Genomic DNA, 26675 nt, shown 5'->3' with positions numbered 1-26675 from the left:
TAAAAGTTAATGGCTGGGTAGAGGACAGAAACCTGGTTAGTACCTCTGAGAAGGAGGAAGCAGACAAAATGTATGGACGCTAAATCTTTTTAGGTGGCAGCCTGGTGGCCAGTGAGCAGGCATATAAATCCACTTTAGCCAAAGCATGTACTAGCTTTTGCCCTCCAGTGGTGTGAGGAACTTCTATTGAGAAGGAGCAGAGGATATTTTTGTAAGGTTGAGATCTAAGGGGTAAAAATCACTAGTCTATAGGAAGATTCTTCTTACACAGTAATTTGTTTAATTTTCAGTAACACTACACCTCTCTTTTTGTTTCTAGATTAAGAGTGCAACTTATGAATATGGTAATAATTAGGCATGTTTCTTGGCCTGGCAGCCCATGTTTTATAGCCTGCTATTAACCATATTATATAAGGAATGCTACTGAAAATTGATAATTAGATATCATGTATCAGGACCAAATTCTGAAAATTTTTGTACATTTTTTCATATCTGTTTTATGTGCATATAGGTGCATGGCTGTTTTTCTGAGCTATTTTTAAACTATTGCTAAGAACAGTAAGATGGCGTGTATCACTCAGATGTGAAAGTAAAGACCTGTGAACTTGCAGTCTTAAAAACACATCTCAGAAAGACAGATTTCAACTTGGATAATTACATTTATTATTCCTAAATTTTCCCATAGTTTCAGTTGAGAAAGTTGTCGCTCATTTTTTTGCTTTCCAGAATCTTTTTCCAACTTGCAAAGTATAGAACTCTTCATATGCGTACGTTGAAGCTTTTGTTTTTCACTGGTAAACAAATTGATACGTGTTGTAGACTGGGCAAGTGACACTGACTTGTGATAGGATCATTCAATAATTATTTTTAAGATTTACAGGAAATGAGCAAGGAGTAAAAGGAATAGAAGATTGGAAAAAGTTCAGAGGGGTGCTAGGACTGGTGAAAAATTTGCTTTTTTTTTTTTTTTTTAATAATTGTTAGTAAGCTCTAACTTTTCGATCTGAAAGTGTCAAATAAGGGGAAGGGAGTATGACAAAGAACTGTGATGACTGGCAGGGAAAAGGTGACTGAAGAGTGATTGTTCACTGGGTCTTCCAGTATAGCTAGAGACTTTGAATGAAGAGTCTTAGCAGGTTCAAAACAAACAGAAGGAGATAGTTCCTTTCACAGTATGAACTCCTTACCGTCCCTGGTGGATTTGAAAATTCTGCATCGATTCAGGGGAAGACTGGCCAACACTGGCAAAGAAATCTGTTAGAGGAGCATAGGAACTGCATCTCGTTCTGGAAGTCTTGGAGCAGCAACTTGTTGGTACTAGATTACTCAGGGGAAGCAAAGATTTCATGCTGTATTTAAACACTTCTCTGTATATGCGCTTTTGACATTTGCTGGGAACAACATGTTTGGGTAGATAGACTTTTCGTTTGACGTGGTATGGCTGCTCTGGCACTTATTTTAGATTTCATATTGATTGATTATAGCTCTGTAGTGTGTTAGAGCTATTCAGGTTTAAATGTTCTGTAATGAGTGTTTATCAAAACTTTTTTTTTTTTTTTGAGAGTAAGGGAAGAGAATGGGCAGTTTCAGCAGCACTTGTTCAATCATTTCGAGGAATTAAGTGGCATTGATGCATGGCATTCTTTGTTGCAAGCTAAAAAAAATCTTGAGATTTTTCTTTGATATACCCTGGTTTCCCCAGATACTGGAGTAACCTATACAAATTCAGGAAGTAGGTAACTTTTGGAGATACATACATGCTTTGCTACATGGGAGCTTTTGAAGTCACTTGGTGTAAACTTACATAGTTTTAGAAAGTATTGTGTTAGACAACTGCAGCCTGAAGGTGCTCAGGCCTCTTATTACTGGTAATGGTGGCCTAATACAGTAAGAGGAGTGGGACATAAAGCATGGGAAGAAGTAGAAACCTCCAAAACCACTGTTTGTCAGAAGCCAGTAGGTTATACTGGGGGAACAGTGTCTTAATGTCCGAATGCCAGAATCAGAATTGGACAATAGGCTAAACGGGACTTAGGACTTCAGTCTCACCCAACGTAACAGTTCTTACGTCCAGAACTGCTGGAAGAAGGTAGGACAGAAAGGGATCTGGCTCCAGGTACATTGGCACATGTGTACGTGCTTTTCTACAGCTGGGAACAGGAACCCAGTTCCTTCATCCATACTGATCACTATATTGAAAGAAGTTGCCCAGGCATGTCACTCAGCATTGGTCTGGGCACATCTGCATGGAAGTAAGTTGTCTACTATTGCTATTAATTATATGGTAGTACAAGTCATAAAGATCTGTGTGGTGAGTGGAAAACTACTTTCCTTGATGAATCATGTCTATGACCAAAACTTTATTTTTATTCCAGAACCATGTTTTGAATAGTAGATAGCAAATAAAACATAGAATCAGATACTGAACAGTGAAGATAAAATTTCAAATAGTTGCTTATTCCATTATATTCAGTGAATGAAACTGGATTTCTGTAGAAAAACTACATACTTATACAGAGATTTTTATTGTGACAGCAATATAAGATAGATGAGTTAGTTTCACATACAGCCCTCTCTGACATTTCTAGGGTTTTTAGTATTTGACTTTAATGTCTTCTGTGATATTTTTCTGCAAGTTGTTCTCATGATATTTTTGGTCCAGCTACTGGCTTAGAATGGAGTGTAGAAGATGATGCTGTAGTTCTTAAGAATAGAGATGATGGACTTTATGCTCGGTTTGACTTACACATTCCTTTTTTTTGGGGGGGGGGGGGGAGGGGAGTGGAAAGGGGAACTACCACTTCTGATTATTTCCATGCTGTGGAGGTTAAGACCTTTGTGGTCTTCTACTTGTAACTGCTGCCTGCTAAAATACAGTCTGAGTTTTACAGTAAGGTATCTTAAAAAGACGAAAATGTAAAGTAAGCTGCATGGCTGCAAGTCACTTAATAATAAACATTAATAAAACATAGTGTAGATGAGACCTTCATACTTACATGTGTATTGAAAATATTTTTAATCATATTTTTGCATGAGTGCAACATCTGAAGAAAAAAAGTAGTTTATTCAAGAAGGTTAGCTCTGATGATCAGATGCCTACCAAATTACCGAATGCTCCTAAATAATTAAAATAATAAAATAATGCATTAAATGTGACAGGTTGTCTAAGTCAAGGTGGCAGTTGATACATAAGATTAAAGGAAGGCTAGAATATTTTCCATTCTCTCATCTGCACATCACAATTACCACACATGCCTTTTGTGCATGAGTGCTTTTATTTTTGCTTTCCATTGAAATCTTGATTGACTGTGGCACCTACAGATACTTTATCTGAAAGACATTAGACTTGCATCTAATAAAGACAACAGTTTGATTTTGCCCTTCAGCTGCTGTCTCATTTATGTAGGTTTTTTTCAATTTTATGTAGACATAAATGTAATAAAAATCTCAAGTGAGCTGTTAACTGCAATTTTTATACTTGTTATGTTAATCTGTAATACCGTGGTATTCTTAAGGATTTTTTGTGTCACAAAATGAGTTAGAAAATAATAGAAGCAGAATAGCAAATCAATGACAGTTTGAAGGATTTTCAGGATCTTCTAATAGATCATTTAATTGCAGAAACTTCTAGAGAGGAGATGACATCTATCTGTGGTGTTCAATTATGTTAAAGAAGAAACTAAAGTAAAGTTTAATTTATTTTAGGTATGTAGAGGTGTTATAAAAAGCTTTGTATGGTGTATAATATTAATTAATTTATTTAATGCAGAAGTCATTACCTATTATGTATGAAAACAAGTATAAATAGTTGTTGAAATGAAACTTGATGTAGATCTTGCATAACTTACAAGGGTCTCGAATCTGAAAATTTGAGCAGCTGAAGAATTGAACTTTGTCTCAATTGGTAGTTATGAGAGTCAAGGTAGGAAAGTCGCATCTAAGAGATAATAAACTTAAGGCTGTAACATATTCATCAGGGCATAACAACACTCATATTTCACAGCACTTGCTTCTTTTGTGGCTTTTGCACTCTGTTTTGTATAACATACAAAAGATTGCTATGAGCATTGTTGTCATGCAAACTCATCCTCCTAATTTCTTTTATGTGCAATACAGAAAGTTAAGTCAAATTAGTTGAAATCACTGCAAATTAATTTAAATAATGTATATGAAGTTTGTGTTTATACCTACCATAGTAAAATCTAAAAATAAAATGAATAGAAGACTCAGTCCTCAGTCCTTTCATCTCTACCTGTGTTCCAAGAATACTGACCAGTGAATTATGATTAGTATTTTGTATCTTCTAAGTCCTTTAAATGAAGATCTCCATAAGTAAAAATCACCATAACTTTGAGCTTAATTATGTTAATTTGGATTACTTTTCATTACATTAAAGTTAAATTACATTAAGGATATTTGCAATTTAGGGTGTTATCTTTCTTATCTTCTAAGTTTTAGATTTCTATTTTCATGTTTTGTAGTTATATTTTCAACTAATATTAATAAACTAGAAATGCAGCACCTTTACTGTGGAATTTCAGGTGAAGACTTGAGTATGGAAGTGTAGAAAAAGATAGGAAGTCTAGCCTCATTCATTGACTGGTCAGAATTTGATTTGAAAGTTCCCTAAGAATGTGATTTTATGTGTATGTGCTTAAATAATGACTTTATTATTGGCCAAATTGTGATACGCTTCATCATACTAGGTAATAAATAGTCAATCATCCTGTGCAAGTCAATGGAGTTGTAGAATTACTTTTTTGGAAATAGTATTGTAATTTGTCCACATATGATGTAGATGAACAATTTAATTGTAAGCAGTATAGACAGATTCTTAGTATCATAGATAAGCATTCCAAGTATCTTGAAAATGGTAATCAACCAGGAAATGGAACCCAATCCACTTCAGTTTGTGTCGGTGATAGTTGTGATGTGATGTGGTCGTCTGATATGAAGCATGTGTGATGTGTAGGAATGATACTCTCAGGGTGAAAAAAAAATGAGCCTTCCAGCTAGCAATGCTCACCGTCCCTCAGTAATTTATAGAGTTGAACTTGTTTTAAAATATGTTCGTTATCCCTGAACCATTTCATCTATGCTTTAAAGACTCTCTGTAGCAATGTCCTGTGTGTGGAAATCCTGTCTTCCTCAGACACAGGTAGGAATCTGCTTAGTGCCCACTGCTCCCAGCTTCCCGCAAAGGTGAGAAGGCTTTGACTTGTATATAGGGCATGGATTCATAAGACCAGAATTTGTATGGAAGTGTTATTGTCTACTGAGGTGGAATAGCGTTGACAAAGGCTGTGTCTTCACCAGCCCAGTGATGAGACTGTAACTCAAGAAGTAGTTTTATTCTGTTAGTACAAATAGCATTGGTTACTTTGTGTATTAGACTGTGTAATCTGTTGGAATATATATGTAGAGTCTTCTCAGAGCATGTTTTTTTGCTATTGTTGCTTGTGTTAACTAGATAAGGTTTTTAAAAAGCCCGAGTGGGACTTTCAGTTTGGTGGATAAATGTACTCTACTTGTAGTTTATGTGCTCATACCCAAACGTTTGGCCACCAAGTGCTGAATCACATACTTACCCTGTAGACTGTTCTAATTCTGCTCTAGGGTTGAGAATGTCAGTGTTTCTTTAAATCATGGACTAGAGAATTTTCAACTGGATGGTCTTTTTCTCCTGGACGTAAATCAATGAACAACCTAATTCTGTTTTACTCTGATCTTTGATTATTGCTCATCAGGTCCTATGAAGTAACTGCTTTGAATTGTCATTTTGTGTTCTGTGTAATCATTTTCAAGATGATAAGTAGAGCACAGATGGCTAAATATAAGTATTGAGAAGAGGTGTAGAAGAGGTCTGCCATGTCTCAAGACCATCCGAGAAACTGGAGTTGCATGCAAATTCCCATAAAATACCTGCTTTTGTACAACTGATTTAGAGTTAATGGATTAGTGTTAATGGATTAAATTAAGATTTCATGTGTCTCATAAAAGCATGAATGTACTACAGAACTTGAATGGTAGTTACATTTTAGATAGATTTCAGTGTATTTTCTTTTGGATGTGGGATTTCACTAAATATCCAGGATTAACTGGTAATCCTGTAAATCAGTAATTTTAATGTCAGCTTGGTATTTGAGAATGGTTCTGGTGTGTTGCAGGCATGTCTTGAATTGGCCTGCATTTACTGTATTTGTAAGGGTCTTGTGATGTTTCTAATGCAATGTCCTCTATTCAGTGTGCTATTAGGTATTTTTTACATCTGCCAACCAATTCTCCCACAGGGATTTTCTTTCCTGAAAGAAAAGCTTTTGTGACCTTACCTTTAGCCTGGACAGAACAAAAGACCTTCTGATAAACAGAGTCTTGTAATGAGGAAATACTACCTTCCCTTCTTCCTTTGTTCATTGAAGGAGAGTTCTTTTGAGAAAAGCAGGTGAATGAGACTGGAAAATTTGACTGTGTGTAAGTGTAGACTTTGACAGCATCAAAATATATTTTATAGTGGCACAGAATGTGTAGGCTGCACTTTGATTTCACTGTGAGGGCTCTGTAACCGCAGCAAATGTTCTCCTGTAAATTTCTCTTAATGGATTTTGCACAGGTTGTGTTCCGCTGTTCTGTGTTGTTTGCAACTTTCTTAGAATTCAGCAACAGGCTTGCCTTCTGGCTGGAATTGTCACAACTATTTCTGATCTCTTGGAGCTGTAGTAGTACAACTTAAGTTTTGGATATCTGCCCATTGTTTGCTTTTTATCATCATGTATTGAGATAATTAAGCACATTGTAGTAGCAGAATTTGGTACAAAATTTGTGTTCTCTAGGAAAACAACTCAGTCAAACTCTCCCTGCTTTTTAGAATTAAGGGTTTTGCTACTTTTCATACCAGTTATTGCCTCAGTCTCAAGTATCACTTTCAACCACTTTTTTCACAGTGTGTTCCAGTATATTTCTATTATTATGCTGCTCAGGACTGAGACTTCTTGAAACTCATAAGTTGTAGACTCCAAGTTATGATATTTATCATTATGTTATAGACATTAATTGTGCAAAACCAGTTAAAATATATTTGCTGGAGCCACTAATTGTGGTATAGTTTCTTTTAACTGTCTTTTAGTCAGTGAAGCCAAACATTTATGACAAAACTGTACCTATCAAGTACTACTTGTTGAGACTTATACTATTATTTGCAATTCCAAAAGAGAGTAAAGAATTCTTTGCCTGTTAGTGGGGAGAAAAAAGAAAGAATGATAAATCTGAATAAAATTTGATCTTGGGGCATCTTAGCAGAGTTCCTAGTACACTGATTAGCACGAGTGTACATTACATCTTTGCTGCTTAAGTGCTGCTTAACCTTATATTTGAGCTATTAGAAAACATTTGTTCTCCCAAGACTGGGGAGTGAGCTAGAAAAAAATGTACAAAGAATGTAACAATTATAACGTGATCATCTTAAAATTGTTCCGGAATTGTAGGGTGGTTAATGGACATAAATATAAGACTCATCAGAGAGAAGTTGTTAAATCTGATATTACAGAGAAGGCTATATGTTATGGCAAATTGTTGAGATTCCATTTTTTTTTCTCAAGTCATTAAAAATATTTAGATGGTTAATTGGTTGAAAGTGATTCTTTTCTTTTTTTCTTTTTTTTTTATAATCGAGTAGTGAGCATGTTGTTCCAAGAATGAAACTGCTTTTGTGAATGATGAACTAACATTTACGTGAGAGATACAACGACTTGTGCAAACACAGTAAAGAGATGACAGAAAGTCCTTTTACTAGTTACATGTCCTGTGGCTAATATTATGTCCACTAAGCAGTGTTTTTATATCATTTGTCTAGTCATTTTTTTAATTGTTTTTCTGTATTTTTCTTGGGTGACCTCTTCTTACTGCTTTCTTACAATTACCAGGCTTTTCCAGCAAAACAGACAATTCAGTTTGGAGAATAATCGAGTGGTGTTCTTGGTTAGTAAATTCATTGTGGACAAACATTTATACCTTGAGTAATCCTAGGTAATCCATCAGTCTGGATCTCTCTCAAAGATCTTTTGTGTTCTTCAGGAATAAAATATCATTTTATGCATAAATGAATCAAAAGTATTTTTTCTGAGTCAGTATTAATACCATCGTTAAGGAGACCTTTTCATCATGAAGAGCTGGCTTTATATCTTCTCCATTATCAAGTTGCTATGCAAGATAATTGGTAAAATATACTTTTTTTTTTTTTCTTTTAATACTGTTTGCTTCACTTTAATTTCTGTCCATGTTTCTCAGGTCTTCCCCTGCATAACAGAATAGGTTTGCATATGTTTTCCTTGTACCCAGAAAAAAAGTCGTTATTTTTAAATGGCTTTATATTTGGATTTTCTTATCAAGTGAATTTTACCTAGGTTTATAACACAAATGAAAACAATTTTGGGGAATCCTTTTTTACCTAATGCCATTATCATAGACTTTTTTTTTTTTTTACGGTAGAGTCAGGCTAATTCATACTGCACTAGTTAAAAAAATTAGAATTCATCTTTTCCTTCTATATCTTTTAAGAGAGGGCTGTGATGAAACTGTACATCTAGCAGTAAGAACTTACTCTTAAGAGTCTAAGACAAGGAGCTAGCATTTCTTGTTTCAACTTCTTGTTTCCTCATATTTTTCCTATGGAACTGTTAGAGATAGTTAACTCCTTTATGCCTCAGTTCTGTTTTCTGAAAATTAAGAAATTTTAAAAACAATTACTTTTTTAATAACTTTTTTTTTTGCAGTAGCCTGCCAATCTTTGTGAAATCTCTGAAATCACTTGAGAATAAATGACATACAATACAGTAAACTGTTGATGTTAAGAAGTCTTGGTAACACTGGAAAATATACTCTACAGAAGACAGTGAAATAAATAAATCAACTTGAACTTCACAGAAAGGGATTACTTTCAAATGTTATGTCCTAGATAAAGTGAAATTACATATTACCTAGGACTGATAAATGTATGGATTGCAGTTACTCATAGTACATCTCATGGTAATTCTTGCTAATTGTCTGGTACAAACACTATTTTTATGATAATAAAGATAATAAAGACTGTCTCATCTTTGCTGATTAGTGAGTAAATTGTTCCCCTTTGTCAACCTAGTTCTGTTGATGTTAGTACTGTAACTTAGTGAGACTTCTGTGATGTTGCATTATAACACAGTCAAAAACATTCCTCTTGGCTCCAACAAAAGACACATGTTCATATCAGAGCAAGTAATACACCTGTGCATAAGTGGAAGAGGGATTGAGAGCAAGTATTCAGAGAAAGTAGTAGGTGGTTAGATGGCTTTATTCCTTCCGTTTTTCAATCTGATGTTTTCAGCAGCTTCTTGCTTTCATTAACTACTATGCCTTTCTTTTTCTTTGTTTTATTGTTTGTAGGAATTGTGTTTCCAGTTTTTGAGAGTGTTACCTTCTTTCTAGAATGGAGTCTGGAAGGAGGTCAGGAAGGACTGAACTAGCGATGTTCTGAAAACTTGCCCCCTCTTTCTCCTTCTCATCTTCTCCCATTTTCCTTGTAACAGAGTGGTTTCTTATGGTAACATAGTTAGGCTGAAGGGAAAAGAACATGATGATTTAATTTTAGAGAAGGAAAGATTGGGTAGCACAGTTGAACTGTAGCTGAGATGCTGTTCACATCCTGGTTAGAGGGTCAGATACAAGCATTTAATAACACTGAAACTTTGTCTTTAATTTTTCAATTTTTCCCTCATTCATTTATCTCCATGTTCTCAGCTGGATTATATAATTATTTAATGAACTAAGCAGGGTTTGTGGAGTGGTACATAAATAATCACGAAAGTTGAAACATGGAAAGCAATCTTTGTTCATAGAAATCAGGACAAGATATAAAGAAGCAAAAAAACCCCACCTGTTTTTAGTTGTATCAGATACCTCTGTGAAAGTAGCCATACTTTCTAGCCTTTTCTAGATAGAAAGTTGTGTTTGTTTACTGTATGGATGGTCTGGAAATGCTAGGTAAACTAGTCCTTGTGGAATCCTAAATTTATATACTGCCGTTGATTTTCATGTGTGCAGGGGTTGCAGAATGAACGTTAACGTAAAAAAAACCCAACAATAAAATATTTCTCTAAAGGGTAAGAAAAGTATGCCTAAATTTACAGGTTCAAATTTATTTTAAATTATTTTACTTCTTAACAAAGTACCCCTGAACCCCTGCAACCCCTCCCCCTGAAAATCAGTTGAAGGAGGTGCATTTGATTTTTATACAAATCTCTTGGAACCTAGCAATGACATGAAAAAAAATTCTAAAACAAATTTAAACAGTATTATGTATTGTAAAATATTAAAAAAAAAATCCTACTTTTTAAATTAAAAGATACCCAGTTTTGCTTATCTTGCCTTATTAGGGTTCTTCCCAAGCAGCTCTCAAGGATGTGATGCTTTTCTTCGCCACAAGATGACTCTGATTTCTCCATCAATACTGAAAAAGTATGGAATTCCTTTTGACAAGGTACATTAGTATTTATTTTTAAACTATGCATTCATGCATTGCATTGGATTGTGTTTACTGTAAGGATTGTTTATAGTAAAGGTGAGGCAAAATTACTATTTTTGGGGTTTTTTTTTAGGCACTGACTCCATGAAAAGACGAAAACAAGTGCTTGTAGTATTAGGACTTCTGCGTGGTTTAGCTTGGAATTTTCTTGCAGAAAACACTTGCAGCCACCATAATCTTTATCCTAAAAGTTTCAGTGATTTTTAAGACATTACCAGTATTTTTTATTTCAGTTTTATTTGCATACAAGCTTGCATGTGATTTCCTGTTGACTGAAACACTTCTTAACTAGCTGTATTAATTTAAGTTGTATATGCAATATTTTAAAACAAACAATTCATTTCTTTATGTCCGTGTATTGTTCTTCTGATGCAATTAAATGTAACTTTATCAGTATTATGATTAAAAAGTTTTAGGTGGAATAAAACCAAAAGAACTGTTATTTAATTTAAAATACATTTTAAAAGCTGTCAAGTATTAGAAAAAGGGTGAATGATTATTTTGTGCTGCTAGGTGGTGGCAGACTGGACAGTTGATAAGAACATTATGTAAATAGAAAGTGGGAAGAATAACTGGCTTTCTTTGTGGATGAATTTAATACATAGCTGCTTTCAAAAACATCTGAAGTATTCAGTTTCTTCTCTTTTCCTACAAGATTTTCTAACTTACTGTTTTCCACTTTTAACTTCCTACAGGCACCAGCTAATGAAAATGTTTCTGCTGCATTGCTTTTTCTTTAAGTATATTTATTCTATATACTGAATGCTTTGCAAACTCTAAAGTTCTAAATTCAAGAGCTTTGTAAGCCACTCGGAAGAGTAGAAGGTCCCCTGCCTGAACATCTGTTTATGTTATACTGAGTTTTTAAAAGCCTTTTGATTATTAAGGGGTTATGATTCTTGTTTTCCCACTGCACAGACTGTTTTAAGGTATTCAGAAGAACCAGGCAATATATACTTTTTCTCACTCAATTCCTGTTGCAGTGTAGTCCTGTAAACCATCCTTGCCACACTCCTTGTTTATTATTGTGGTTTCTCTTCTAGTGTATGCAGTGTTTATTTATTGATATCATATGGACCTGCATACACAAACTTAGCTTATCATGTTCCCCAGCCTAGATTATGGCATAATGCAGTGCTTTCTATCTGTTTTAGGTAATATTCTTGTAAGAGTATGAAATGCAGCCCACAGAAATAATATTTATGTGAATGTTTTCATGTATAGTATTGTCATGGTTTAACTCCAGCCGGCAACTAAGCACCACAAAGCTGCTCGCCCACTCCCCTGCAGCGGGATGGAGGAGAGAATTGGGAGAGTAAAAGTGAGAAAACTCGTGGGCTGAGATAAAGACAGTTTAATAGGTAAAGCAAAAGCTGCACGCACAAGCAAAACAAAACAAGGAATTAATTCACCGCTTCCCATCAGCAGGCAGGTGTTCAGCCATCTCCAGGAAAGCAGGGCTCCATCACACGTAACAGAGACTTGGGAAGACAAATGCCATGACTCCGAATGTACCCCTTCCTTCTTCTTCCCCTGGCTGTATATGCTGAGCATGACGTCCTATGGTCTGGAATATCCCTGTGGTCAGTTTGGGTCAGCTGTCCCAGCTGAGTCCCCTCCCAACATCTTGTGCACCCCCAGCCTGCTCGCTGGTGGGGTGGCGTGAGAAGCAGAAAACACCTTGACTCTGTGTAAGCACTGCTCAGCAGTAACTAAAGCATTCCTGTGTTATCAACATAGTTTGCAGCACAGGTGGGAATGCCTTTTGGAATATCACTTCACTTTTCATGCTTAAATCAACCTATGTATAAAATTGAAGAAATGTAGGCCTTCAGAATGATACTGCCTGCCTTGGAAAGCAAGCTTTTTGGAATAAATTACTCACATAAGAAGTAGTTTGTTTTCTGAATGATATATTATCATATGGAAATGTAGTTGCTGAGTTCAGTTTTTGTAATATATAGGTAAATACTGATTCCTTTCATAGCCTTGTGCTTTATCATGAAGTGTCAGATGAAACCTTCCAGTCTGCAAGGTTTTATAACTAGATTTATAGTTTTGGATTTACAGAACATTACTCTGAACAGTGTAATTTTCAGTGGTTGGTGTTTAAAGTAGCATATTGCTGAATGCCAGCATATTTGTTTTCAGTAGCACACATCTGAGGTGGGTGAGTCAGTTGATGTTCTTATTTCAGTGTCTTGATCATTCCTGTATTTAAATTAAAAAAAAAAAGTGCTAGAAATAGTTAAATATTTAAGTTTTGTTCTGTCACCTAGTCTTGGGAGGAAGCAGACTGTACCCGAGTGTAATTGTAATTAGTGGGATTCAGTGAGAAAGTGAATAGAGAGAACCAGGCTGTGATGTCTCATGGCTCAAAATGATAGAAGTGGAATGTGCTGAATGCTGATAAGTCAGCCTATGCCTACCAGGTGGCAGCTGAACTGCTGCTTTTTGCAATAGAACACCTGCTAAACTGTCAGCTGTGGGAGGGTGTATTGAGACAAATTTTGGAGTTCTTAGCGTTGAGAATAATCTTTCTTAAACATTCACACAGCGATTGTTGGAGTGCTACAGTAGCAGTTAAAATATATGCACTGTATGTGCATTTACACGTATATACTAAGTATGAACCAACAAAAAATTAACCTTGCAAAGTGCAAATGCAAAATGTAAGATCCAATTTTATTCTTTACCTTTGTTAGCTAAGTATTTTTTTCTTGTTTTCCTCTCTTTCCTTCCTCCCATAATACAATGAGAAATTTATATCTTGAAGTGCTATCCCTGTGTATTTATTCTTGCGTTGATGAAGAAAAGCACACAAAGAATTTGTAAAACTATAAGATGAGAATTTTGAAGAAGAAAGTGGGGATTCAAGCAGAAATTGAATATAAGACAACTATTCCAGCAAAAAGCTGAGATTTAAGACGTGACATATTAATAAGAAAAATGTTTGGAGTTGTGAGTTTTAATTTTGGTGATTGTTTAAAATTTAACTCTTCCTTTTTGCTATCTCAAATTACAAGTGTATTTCCCTAAAAAAAGCCATATTTGTCCTTCCAATTTTTCTTACTGTTTTGCTTATGCAAAGCATTATCACAGAATGGAAACAGCCTATTTAATCTCTAAGAAGTCTACTTATTTTCTTGTAATCAGCAAATGCATCTTGTTGAACAGTCATCAGTCATTGCTCAGATTATTTGCATCATTTAAATGGGTCTGTTTGCTTTTTAGTGGGCCTGCTGTCTGATGTGAGTTTCATGCAAAAAGGCATATCAAACAGAGTATGAGGAATGTCTTTTAACTCTTCTGAATCTTCTAGTTCATTGATTAACTCTTATCAGATAGCTCAGAAGTCAGTGTGCCATTTCTAGTCTCTGACTAGCCTGTCCTTGATACAGTCTTTGGTGGTTTGACTTTAAGAGTTTGACTTTAAGCTGTCTCTGAGTGGAGAGAATATTAGTGACTGACAAAAAGTGCTGTCTCTCCTTTTCTTTATGTCCAGAGGAGAGCAGCAGTTCATCCAAGTATAGGAAGATGAGATTTCTCTCGTGAAAGAGAATATCCTGACCAGTGATTTGTTTACCTTACCCCACTTCTTCTTGTAATTTACTTTAGAAGCCTTTTATATCTGATATCTAACTACTAGGAATTCAGTTTCTTTTCGGCTATACAAAATATAATTAGTGTGGCAGGGTTTTTTTTAGGGTTTTTTGTTTGTTTTGTTTTTGTTTTTGTTTTCTTCTGCTTTCTATAACTTCTTGTTGAGTCAGTGGCCTCAGCACACTTTTCTTTTGGTTGCTTTTCACTGTACTTGTAAAGAACAGAGCAGTCCTTTGGAACTACCCTTGCTCATTCTCTAAAGCAATGTCAGAGCTTAACTGTAGTCAAGCTTTTCCTCTTTGAGAATCTCCTTCCAGGCCCCTTGTCCTTTAGGTATTTGGAATTCTTGTTATCAATAGTATGAGAGTCCTTCTGTTCTCTTAAATTGCGCTTAAAGAGAAAGACGGAAACAACAAGGGCAGATTAAAATTTTTAATGTAATGTTTTAATGTTTTAATGTAATGTCTAAAGTGGTGTTGTAATGGCTTTACATTGAGACCTTTTGCGTGGCATTTCCAATGCAAGAATCCCCTTGGTGTTAGTCACTATTGTCACAGGAGAGCGATGCACTTCACTTGCAAGAGAGAAGCAGCAATATATTTTATTGATATGAAACAGTGAGTGAACAAAGTTCAATGGTAAATGCGACAGTGGTTTAACAAGATTCAACGGCAAGGTACACAAGTATTTACTGCATAGAGGACAGGGTCAGGCAAAACTGTTAGGGAGACCCTCCCGTTGAGTCATGAGGTTCAGAGAGGATCTCCTTGCATTCTAAACTCCTTTTCAGAGTCTAGGTGTGGTGAGATCCAGACTGTAGTCCCAGACTTGGTCAACTGTTCATGTCTAAAGGATTATATATGCACGATCAATCCTTTATATCACTTAGCTAAGATTACAGAGTTTCAGTGCTGCTTATTCCCAGTTCATTTACCCAGTATCTGATGCGATAAGGATACTCTCAGCCTCGAGGAGTAAACTTGAGAGGCGTCCCTACTCAAGGGGACATCCTGGCATGCAGCCCGCTGCTGTGCAGCAGAGCTCAGCAGACCCTGGGCCGTCCACTATTTATGGAGTAAGATTATTGACTTAGTCATATTTGCATACCAGCGGGACATCTGGGTCACTGTGCAAGACAGCCCTTGGCTGCTGTGTTGCCATCTGTCTCCCCAAAGTCCAACTTAAGCTGGATGCAGCCATCACAACCGCCACTGGTGGTTATTGTTTAGGTGGATGAGAGGGACACACCGCCACAGCTATAAGGCTGAAGGATTGGTGCAGGGCAATTGTTAATTCTTCTTCCTGCTTTCCTATCTAAAATTATTTAAAAATACTGCCTGAGGGGATCCAAATGTATCCAGTGTTTTCCTTTGGGATGAACAACATTGGTTTCTTTAACTGCTAAGGCTCATTAACTTAGAGTTTCTCCTACTTTATGCTTGATCTTCAATAGTAAGTAACTTAAAAGGCAAATCAGGCCCTCAGTCACAGGTCTTCAAATCATAGTTTTTGAAATGGGCGAGTATGGGAGAGAAGGGTGGGAATAAGATCTCTCTCCAGTCTTTCCAAGAAAAGTTCTTGTGCCATTCTAAAGAAGCATCTTCGGGGTGGTGGACAGAATAATTTCTTCAACAGTTAATTTGTACTAGTGTTTAGGGATGATAATTGTGGGTATTTTGGTCCAGCCTGTCTCCGCTTCCACTGAGGAAAATTGATATATTCTTTGCACTGTCTTTTCTAATTCCCCATACTTCCACGTTTTATTACCAGTGAACCTGTCCTCCAAGATTAGCTTTTTTGAAACTACTTTCTGAATTTTTAAAGTAATACATGTAGCTACGTATTTTATAGTAAACAACATTGTCTCAAGTATACTATTTTTGCTTGCATTAAATTGCAACTGTGTGCAAGGTGAAAAAATTCTTTCTTTCTAGGTAGTTGCAAAGGCAAATACAGTTTTCATTGCTTCAGGAGCAGAACTGCTTTTGTAATGTGGTTCACTTTGAGGGTTTTTTTTTTGTTTTTATGCTATAGGTTACACAAGAGGCAGGAGAATTTATGATCACTTTCCCATATGGATACCATGCAGGATTTAACTATGGTTTTAACTGTGCAGAGTCAACAAACTTTGCCACCATCCGATGGATTGATTATGGAAAAGCAGCAAAATTGGTAAGTCATATTGCAGAAAACTGATGCGTAAGGAAGTGTCTCCTGTGGTTATTTTTTCGTGAGGATCTATGGAAGCAGATGAGAAAGGGAGAACTATTAAATCAGGTAGTACATTATACTGCCATTGAAATTTTATTTATTGTTGTTCTTTTTGTAGTGGGTATTATACTTCTAGCAATGTGTATTCCTCTTAGTAGTGAGTTTTGTTTGCAGGTTAATGTACATACTGTTCTTCAAAACCAGTTCTATTTATGGATATTTTTAAGTTGAAGCTACATATACTGAGGTTAGTATATGTGAAGACAACTGACTTCTGCTCTTAAACCTCCTCTAAGCTCTACTGTTTGTGAAAGTACTTTATTTAAACTAGGAATTTTGATACCTGGAAAGAAACATAAATAATTAAACTTTAAACAGAGTTTAAAGAAACAGGTTTAACTTTTCTCATTTTTAATGTCATCAGATATCTTGTAGTACAAGATAATAAAGGAACTGTGAACTCAGAGTAGATATTTTCTGGTTTTAAAATGAGGTGTGTTTTACTGAAGAAATTTAGTCTGAAATTTTTGTTATGTGGCATACATTTTTTGCTTCTTTTCATGTACAGCATGTGAGTAAATACACAAAATCAAGAAAGTCTGCAATTTGTTCAGCAGAAGTTTGTTACTGTTTTCAATATTCTGTGATTTTTCTCCGAATTATGGCTTATATATGCTTTGGTTAGTATGCTTCCCAAAATGTTTAATTCAGAGGCATTTTCTGCATTGACGTGTTTGTTATTGAAAAAAACCTTTTCAATAGTTATTTGCTTACTGTATTAGCTAATAAGATGACATGGAATAAAGGGCAAAATCAGATGTGCAGGTTTAACAATTAAGTAATGATAGTGAACTCTCATTAAACACTTGGGCTTGGAAGACCATCATGAGAAAGTTCCCAAATAGTGGAAATTTATGATTCTAGGCACTATTGATTATTATCGTTAATGAGATTGACTATGCTTCAAAGGGAAAAAGTTTATAAATGGTTTTTTTTTCAGGTGTTCTGTATGCATACACTAACAATAGTGAAAGTATTGAAAACATCAATATGCATCTAACATGTTCAGGCTGGTCATTAATGGTAAAGTTGTGGTTTTAATAGTCAACAGATAGGGTGTTGACTGTAAAGTTCATTAAAAAAAATTATGTATTTGATAGTTTGGAATAGATAGTACAGTGAAACAAAGTTGAGAGGAATATGGGCATGGACACATATGAGTTAATAGTGGCAGGTAAAACTGTCCTGGATTTTAAGATACAAATGTGCTGCAGCTCTAAAATTGATTCAGCTGAACTTGAAGAAAGGCAAGCTTTATCTTTGGATGTAGCAAATATGAGGTAGTGACCTCCAGCTACATCCCTTTCAGTGTATGGGCTTTGTATTTCTTATGTTTTAAAAAAAAATGGTCTACCATTTAGTGTGCAGCTGCCCCAGTACAAAGTACTAAATGTTTTATGCCTCCAGCATGCCTCTCAGTTATTGTATTATACTGTAAACTTAATGTTGTGTTTAAATTCAGCGGAGTTAGAAGATAATTTTTTAAAGCTAATGAAATTTCATTCCTTTACACCACTCCAAAAGTTCTTCTGAAATTCTTAATTTTTAGCTAGGGAGTCTTGGTATATACACTCTCAATACAGTTTTATTTAGTCAAACTTCTCTAGCACATGGGTAAAACTTGATCATCTTAGGACACTGAATTCTATGCTCTGTGGTTACTGCATGTAGCAGCAGTATTGTGCATATATAGTATACAAAATTAAAGTAGTTCTGTGGTGTCTGCAGTTAAATTTAAATGTCTGAAAGTTTCAGAGTGGCAGCTGAAGCAATAATTACTAGTCTTCCTCTATAGGGAAATCTTAGATACCATTGTCAAATGTGAACTCCAGTTTCTTTGGCAAATGGTCAGAGTGCTTCATGTTACTTGCTTATTTTTTATTACTTACTACCACAAGAATGAGAATTAAAGTTTATTTTTCTTCTCTTTTTCAATGAAAAAGAACACGCTAGGAAGTGCTAACAGTAGGATTTTTAAATATTTTAAAATGGAAATGTGTAAGAGAATTAATGGAAAGGTGGTGAAATAATTCTTCATAGTACTTGTATTTGTTTATGCCGTACAACTACGGTAAACAAAAGTCAAACAGAGAAAGCATTATAACTGGTTATCTGTTCTTAAATTGTAATTATATGACATGTCGAAAGCACAGACAAATTATGGAGTTACTGCAAATTGGGTACTCTGTTTCTTGATTATGGTGTTTCTCTAGAAAAACGTGAGGATAGCCATGATTAGTTTTATCACAACCTCAGGAAACTTCCTGAATGTATTAATTAAAAAAGTAAGAAGTCCATGTGCTGAGAGTACTGATATTTTAGTAAGTTTTATTTGCAGCTCTGGTAATTTCATTTAAAAAAAAAAAAACCAAACCAACAAAAACCCACCACACAACCTTGCATTCCCATTTGTCATTCTTCAGAGTACTGATGTTGTCTTTGACTTGTCTTTTCTTTCTTTATATGGTATGTACAAGAATTTTAATTGAAAAAAATATTTTGGATCCCCTAGTTCCCCTGTATTGTACTGCAGAAATTGCCTGCATCAGCAAAATGCAGCAATATCTAGGTCAGTTCACTGTTGTATTCTCCTTAGAGAATATTGTATACTGATGACTGATTATTTGTCTTCCTACAGGAACACTTTTGTTTTTACAGAATAGTTTCTAATTGCTTACAGCTGGATTTCTGTCTTAGAAAAAGAAAAACCCCTGAAGTACAGACAATATTCATTCTTCATTAATTTCAGAAAAAAACCCCATGCAAAGATTCCCATTAAAGTAAATATTTCGGCTGTGTGATGATACTGCTTTCCTGCATGAAATGAGATGGTGTTAAAGATTCTGTGAAATTGATTGCAAATGTTAAATCAGAGATCATTTAGACCCTCAGAAACTTTGGTTAACCAGAGAGTATGGATGCAAATTCCAAAAATTATTTTCTGTCTTTAAAAATGCTAAACGTGTGATCTTGGTTTTACTGTGTGTACCCTAACTACCTGTAGTAGTTGAACTCTGGGAGCAGGGATGTACCCTCCAGCTTGTTTTCTAGAGTTTGTGTAAGACTTCCACTTGGGGTGACATACAAAAAGTAATACCAGGTGGCATCTCCATTGTGCTCTTTCCTACAACTTGGCTGCTGCTTTGAGTTGTGTTCTCACTTTTGGACAGAATTAAGCTGGACAAGATTAAGCAGAAGTAAAAAGTAGATTTAAAAAAAAAAAAATAAAAGCAGAAATGGAGAAATAACAGATGTACTAAAAGTCCCCCAACTCCAGGGGAGAAATGGTGTAGTTTTTGCTGTCTTTTTCCACCAGCAAGAACATACAGGAAGAGAAATAGGAGATACTGGTGAAAGGAACAAACCAGTCATGCTGTCCTGAAGATGCTTGGCAAATGGGGGTGGTGCAGAGGGATGTTGGTGAAGTGCTGATATATGGTAATGGTGGGACTTAGAGAACCAAAGGTAGGTAGTGCTCAGCTCACAAGTACTTTAGTTGTGTTTGTTAGGTTCTGTGAGGATGAGAGGCACTCTAAGCTTTAGATATTCTCAATCATCATCATCATCCTATAACTTTCATTTCTTGAATGCTGTTTATTTTTGAAAAAAACTAAATGGTACAAAATAGGGGTGGAGAGGATATTTCTTCAGGCTTCTGTGATTTTTGCCTTTTTCTTAATGGAGCTACATTTATTTGAGTAGGCTGGAAATGTGTAGCTTCATGAAGTGCATTTTGAGTTTCCTTACTCCAGTGCATTTTGTTACTGGTGGTAAAGCAGATGAGCAAGTGGCAATTAGCTTGTATGTTTTATAGGTATCTACTTTGATTTGTGCTGAGTAGATAACTTCTGTGCTGAACAAGGGGTGATGTTCAGTTATTAGAATTGGTGAACAGAAATATTTACACATAATTCTTGTATGTCTAGTAAAATAAAAATCCTTCTGAAGCAATTGGGTAAAAGACACATCTCTAGTCTGAGAAAAATCTTATATTCCTAGTGTTTATTAGCTGCAGGGTGGGAGACCCTCTGCCCTCACCCCCAAATCTGTGGATCATCTATATTTATTAATTTTATATTTTTGTCTGTTGTAATTTTTATTTCTAATGAATGCCAGTGTTGACGTCATACAAGGGTTGCAGTGCAAGACCTCTCACAGGTGCCAGAACTGGGGTTCTCAGTCATGATTTTCACCTGTCCAAATTTTAGCTCCAGTGGATAGGATCGATAAACTTTATGCACTCTAATTTGATACTGAGAACTGGAAACAGATTTAAATTTTGAATAAGATCCTGTGCTTTTCTGTACAGGCAATTTTTTTTTTTTTTCTTTCTTGGAAGTCCTTTTTTCCCTTGCTGCTGTTTTGTAAATGTTTGAAAAACTTAGATATTGGCAAATCAGTTCCTAATTACAGGAAATCCCCCTAAAAAGCACATCCTTTGACCTTGTATAGAGCTTCTGGACTGCATGGTCCCACCTAAGCTTGATAGGAGAACGTAGTTCACAGAACAGAGAATTGGGTTGAGATGGAGGTCCTGTGTCGGACACGTCCAGGAGATTGGTGATGTGAGCAGGTTCGGTCAGGGCTCTCTAGTTCTTCCTTATGCAGTGGTGATTATTTTAGTTTCTTTCCTTCCCTTTTCCTCTTGTTACTGTTCAAATCCCCACATTCCCCTGTCTGTTGCTTTTCCAAATCCTCGTGTCAGGGTCTCTCACAACTCTGTTACCCCTTGCCCAAATCAATAGCCATACTTTCAAAAGCTTTCAGGGAAAGCACTGGCATTTCTGAATACTGCTCTTGTTGCTCACTGTGTCTGTTTTGTGGCACCACTTGGTGACTTTCACTCAGTATAAATGTATGTAAATTTTATTGCCTTCTATCAGGGATAGAGTCACACTAGGTGATTTTACTAGTCATTATAATGATTCTTTTGTATTGCAGATCCTTTTAAGACGTGATTTGTTTTCAGATGTTGGTGCTGGAAAGCTTTTTGTTGTTTAGCTGAAATGTAGAACATTAGGAAAGAAGCCGATCAACCTTTTCAACTTGAAATTCGGGCTACTTAAGTGTTATTGCTCTCTTTCATAAAATTAAGTCAGTAATTACTCATGCATTCTTCAGTGGTAGCTGCTTAGCAACGTGTTTTCTGTGGATAGGTTAGATCAAAGTGCTGGCCTGCAGGTTGTATTTTTCGCTTTGGTGGGATGAAGTGCAGTTGTTTTGATGTTAGGTTTGATGGATTTGTTTGCCACTGCATTCATTAGCTTCACATCAAAAAACTGACAGGCTGTTAAATGAAACTTTGGCTTAGATTTTCAGCTTGACTGTTTCAAGACCTTTGTGAAGATATTTTGTTTTTGTGCTGCAGCAGCCTCAAGCAGTTATGACTGTTTCAAAGGGAAGAAAAGTTATTTAGTATCCTGATTTGTTTGGGTAAAAGAGAGTCATTGTCTTGAGGATAGCCATGTCCAGCTTATGCTATCCAAACAACATATTTATTAGGAAAATATATATTGAGAGACGGTATGTCTGACAAATAATTTTATCAGAGAAGAAATAATACTTACCGCACAAAAGCACATTTCCACCTCTTATAATTTATTGAGGTAATATTTTTTTTCAATGAGGATTATGTTTAGGTTGCTTTTGTACAATAAAATATTAGTTCTCCGTTTGAAAACAAAAACAAAATTTCTACTTTTATGTACCATTATTTATTTTTTTTTTTAAATGTGGGTCAGTGATTTAAAGGCCTAGACTTAAAAATTATCTTGCTACTTCTACAGCAGTGTTTTAGTACTGAATGTCAGAAATAGCTATGCGCATAAACTCATGAGTGATTCTTGTATCAGTTTCTTTTATTAGTTTGAAGGAGGTACTGCGGTCAAAGAAACTTTTTTTTTAAACACTGCATGTTGATACATTTGATACCAGTCTGCAATGATACCAGCATCATTCAAGCTGTAAAAACTAATGTTTTTACTGGCTGGAAGTCATAATTAGCCACCTTATATTATTGACTTGGCTAATAATGAAATCTTAACAAGGATTCAGGAACCAGACATGCTTTTCATTTCTGGTCCTGATGTTAGTACACCACTTCAGAAGAAATCCTGTGCATTCTGCAGTTTGATGTTTCACTTCATAATTATAGTGCCACTCTCAGATTTATAGTTGTCATGGAATGTTCTCTTTTATTTTTTCTCTATTTCTTTTATCTTGATCTGTTCCTTATCTTTTATTTTTTCCCATCTTACTGCCATAATCTACTGCCCCTGTTTGTATCTTACATCACAAACTCGGCATTTCCTGAGAACAGCAGCTATTAAAATTTCCCACTCTAAAATCTCTTCCTGTAATGGGGAGATTGGCAGTCTCCCAGTGGGCACTAACTTGCACACTTCTAGACTTCTAGTACTGTGACATCTTGAATTCAGAATTGTAATCATTTTAGGAGTAGGAAGGAGTAGTAATAATCGCAATATTTTTACCTGTAAATGCAAAAGAGAATTATGTTCTATTGTTTTTTGTACCTTCCCATTTTGGTAGAGCAGCTGGTTGCAAGTTCATAATCTGAAACTTCATATGATTGTGTTTTTATGTTTTCACAGTCTGTGCTACGCTATGTGCAAGTACGGTTGTTATCTGTGACTGGTGTATTCTGTGGTTCTGAAGTTCAGTGTGGATTCTAATGAATCTTTTCCATCTCTATGTAGCCTAACTTTTTTGTGTGTGATGCTACAGTATGCGTGACTAAGGTTATGCACGCGTGTTTCTGGCTCAGGGCTCTCATGCAAGCTATACTGTTTTATTAAATAAATATGAAACCACTACTATCAGATTATTTTTTTTTAAAATGCCATTTTGAATAAGTAAGGAGAGGAGAATTCCTTAAAATAAGATTTTAAATGTTGGAGTACATTCTGGCAACTGTGAGTGAGTAGACATGATGGAATCTAATTTTCCTTTGATTTTTTTTTTTTTCTAAATGATATTATAGAAGTTCCGTTTATCAAAATAATAAATGTACCAAGTTGCGTACTTGGTGGTTGTTTAGAAGTTTTTGTTTTATAGGAGCTTTCACCAAACTTTTTCATAGAAAAAGTCAATAATTTACAATAAAATTGCCTTTTCAGAAGATCATTTATATGAAATTTTGAGTAAATCAATACAGCTTGTCTTTCCTTACTTTTTATCAGAATGCAGATTATAATTATCCTTGATATACCGAGGAAAAACTATTGTCACTAGGTACCTTTCTGTCCATATATTAATGTCACAGCCTGTAAAGAGAGATTACTTTCATTCCAGATTTTTCAAGAAAGAAGAATTTTAACTAAGAAATTATTTTCATAAATTTGAGTTTCACAAAATAGGCTCTCTGGGCTTGAATCAGCTGTTGAAACACAGGTGTCCCCACACCATTTGAGATAGCTTGAGATATTTCACCTTGCTTTGTCTAGCCAGAAGAGTACCAATCTCCATGAATCCAGTGGAATATTTAGAGCCCAGGCAGATGTCACAGATACCAGAAAGTGTTTCAGGTGTCAGTGCATGCCCAGGCAATTGAAGCAAGCCATCCATCATTGTGTTCTCTTATTTATACCATTTGCATAAATAAAACTTGTCCTAAAAATTGACTGCATTCCTGTACTCTTAAGAGGAATTCAGTTCTCTAGCCTTGCTAGAATATTTTGTATTTTGACACTAGGAGTTGACCTATCCCAATAAGCAAAAAGATGGCTTAAGTGTTAGGGTTCAGTTCCCTTAAAAACACCACCCCCTAACCTTTCTTCTCATAAACCAAGCCCTCCCCCAACTTCTGCTGCTGCTGCTTCTTTCTTCTGCTTCTCCTGTCGTTGTCTTATTGTTTTGCAACCATTTTGACTCTACATTTGAACCATCAGAGAGTTCATGTCTTCGCAGTTGTAGCAGGTAATTATAGTGCTAGGTATTGGTGATAAGCAATGTCCTCCAGGTTGACTGGTGCTGGAAGTGAGATATGCTTCTGTTTCATGGGTTTTGCAGTAAATTGCTGCCAGCAGAAGGAATTATGGTCTCAGAATACTAGAAACCATTCTGTTGGTGTTCTTCCATGCAGTATCTGTTGGTCTCTGACATTGTCTTGAACTCAAGTGTTTCTGGTTTTGGCTTGGGTTTTTTTTTGGTGTGGTTTGGTTTTGTTGGTGTGTGTTTTTTTTTTTTCTTTTTTTTCTTCTTTTTCCTTCCTTCTCTAGAGATGAAGCTTTGTATGAAGATGATTTTCATTCAGTTAACCTATGTATCTTCTACTGGGTCCTTCTACAGGATTCACCTCTACTGGAGATGAATCACTCCTGAAGTTGGTACTAGACTCACTAGTTTGGCTCAGGCCAAACATAGTGTGGAGATAAGCACATACTTGCAATTTTCCCTCTGTTTTTCTGAGAGTCTGTGGAAAGATTGAATAGCAGCATCATAGATTTGAAACACACATGGCTTATTTACTTCCTTCATCTGAAAGAAAACACTGTAAATATGAACACACAGTTCAAAATCCTTGACCTAGTCTGAGCAGTAGAGAAGGCTTGTATGAATGAAGAAGAATAAATGATATACCCACATCCTGAGGTAACTACACCAGGGCAAATAAAGTGTAGATATTACTTTTAGTACAAATGAGCTTATGTAGCCTAGCAGATATGTGAAACAGGAGCCGAACATGGGAATATGCCTCAGCTGCAGGTTTAGTGTCCCCACTGTGCTTCTTACTTGAGTGAGTAGGACTCTAGTTTATATGCTACTAGATTAAAATGTCTTAAGGTTTAAAATTCTTGAAAAGGATCTTAAATGAACTGTATAACTTGCACTGTTTTGATTTTAGATAAAACCCACAATAAAACATATTGCTATGCTTTACAAAAAGGAGGTTATTGAAGTATATTTTGAAATAATTTTCTGAAATGTTTTATAGCAAAAAAAGTTGAATTAAGACCTCGGTGGTAGTGTGGTTGTACTCAGTTTTTAAGGTTTGTCTTTCTGCCTGAAGCATTAACCACTTTCAAGTTGTTGGGAGAAAAGGTAGAATCAATCACCTTGAAGGTGTCATCTTTCTCTGAGGGTATATATAGTCACCTGTCGTGGTTTAAGCCCAGCCGGTAACAAAGCACCATGAAGCTGCTCGCTCACTGTTCCCGCCCTGGCTCTGGTGGGATGAGCAGAAAATGTAAAGAAAAGCTTGGGGGTCAAGACAAGAACAGGGAGGGATTACTCACTGGTTATGGTCATGGGCAAAAGACAGACTCAACTTGGGGCAAAACCAAAATCAATTTAATTTACTACCAATCAAATAAAAAATAGTGAGAAGTAAACCCAAATCTTAGAACACCTTCCCCCCACCCCTCCCTTCTTCCAGGCTCAACTTCACTCCCAATTTCTCTACCTCCTCCCCCCAGCAGCACAAGGGGATGGGGAATGGGGGGTTGCAGTCAGCTCGCCACACTTTGTCTCTGTTGCTCCTTCCTCCTCAGGGGGAGGACTCCTCACTCGTCCCCTGCTCAAGTGTGGGGTCCCTCCCATGGGAGACAGTTCTCCACAAACTTCTCCAGCATGGGTCCTTTCCACGGGCTGCAGTCCTTCAGGCACAGACTGGTCCAGCGCAGGCTTTCCCATGGAGTCACGGCCATCTTCGGGGGCAACCCCCTGCTCCAGTGTGTGCTCCTCCCCGGGCTGCAGGTGGGCATCTGCTTCCCCGCTCACCTCCATGGGCTGGTGGGGGGGACAGCCTGCCATCTCACCATGGGGTTCAGGGGCATCCCCTCCTCTGGTGCACCTCCTCCCCCACCTTCTGCACTGACCTCCGTGTCTGCACAGGGGTTTCTCTCTCATTCTGCTTCACTCTCTGCTGCAGGTTCCCCTTCTTAAATCTGTTCTTCCAGAGGCGCTACCACCGTCACTGATGGGCTCGGCCTGGGCCAGAGGCGGGTCCGTCTTGGAGCCAGGAACCTTCTAGCAGCTTCTTGCAGGAGCCACCCCTGCAGCACCTCCCCTGCTACCAAAACCCCGCCACACAAACCCAAAACATCACCTCTTAACTCAGTTACAATATTAACACCAAAGGAAAATATGTACTGATGTTTTAGATAAAGTGCACTTCTGTATGGTTCATTACAAGACCCTGCATGCATTCTTAGAGTGAAATAAGTTATTCATTCTTTTGTAAGTTCATAAGCATATAACCAAATAAATTCAGGTAGGACGCTGTATTTGT

The 26675-nt window shown here is 36.4% G+C and overlaps 1 protein-coding gene across 7 annotated transcripts in view; it reads left to right on the top strand.

Annotated features, from left to right (window-relative positions):
• Positions 1–26675, top strand: part of KDM4C (lysine demethylase 4C) — a 279669-nt gene that overhangs the window by 45597 nt on the left and 207397 nt on the right. For 6 of the 7 annotated variants that reach the window (XR_008233386.1, XM_052776209.1, XM_052776206.1 and 3 more), the window contains 2 exons: positions 10404–10507; positions 16190–16327. Coding sequence is in view for 5 of the 7 variants with exons in the window: in XM_052776209.1 (XP_052632169.1) it covers positions 10404–10507; positions 16190–16327 (242 nt within the window). In the remaining 2 variants the exon portion in view is untranslated. Of the gene's footprint in view, positions 1–10403; positions 10508–16189; positions 16328–26675 lie in introns of those variants that run through there. The other variant, XR_008233387.1, reaches the window with a different exon arrangement.

This window comes from Harpia harpyja, chromosome Z, assembly GCF_026419915.1.
Source record: "Harpia harpyja isolate bHarHar1 chromosome Z, bHarHar1 primary haplotype, whole genome shotgun sequence".
Classification (NCBI taxonomy): domain Eukaryota; kingdom Metazoa; phylum Chordata; class Aves; order Accipitriformes; family Accipitridae; genus Harpia; species Harpia harpyja.
The sequence above is the reverse complement of the archived record's forward strand: the minus strand, read 5'-3'. Positions and strand labels throughout refer to the sequence as shown.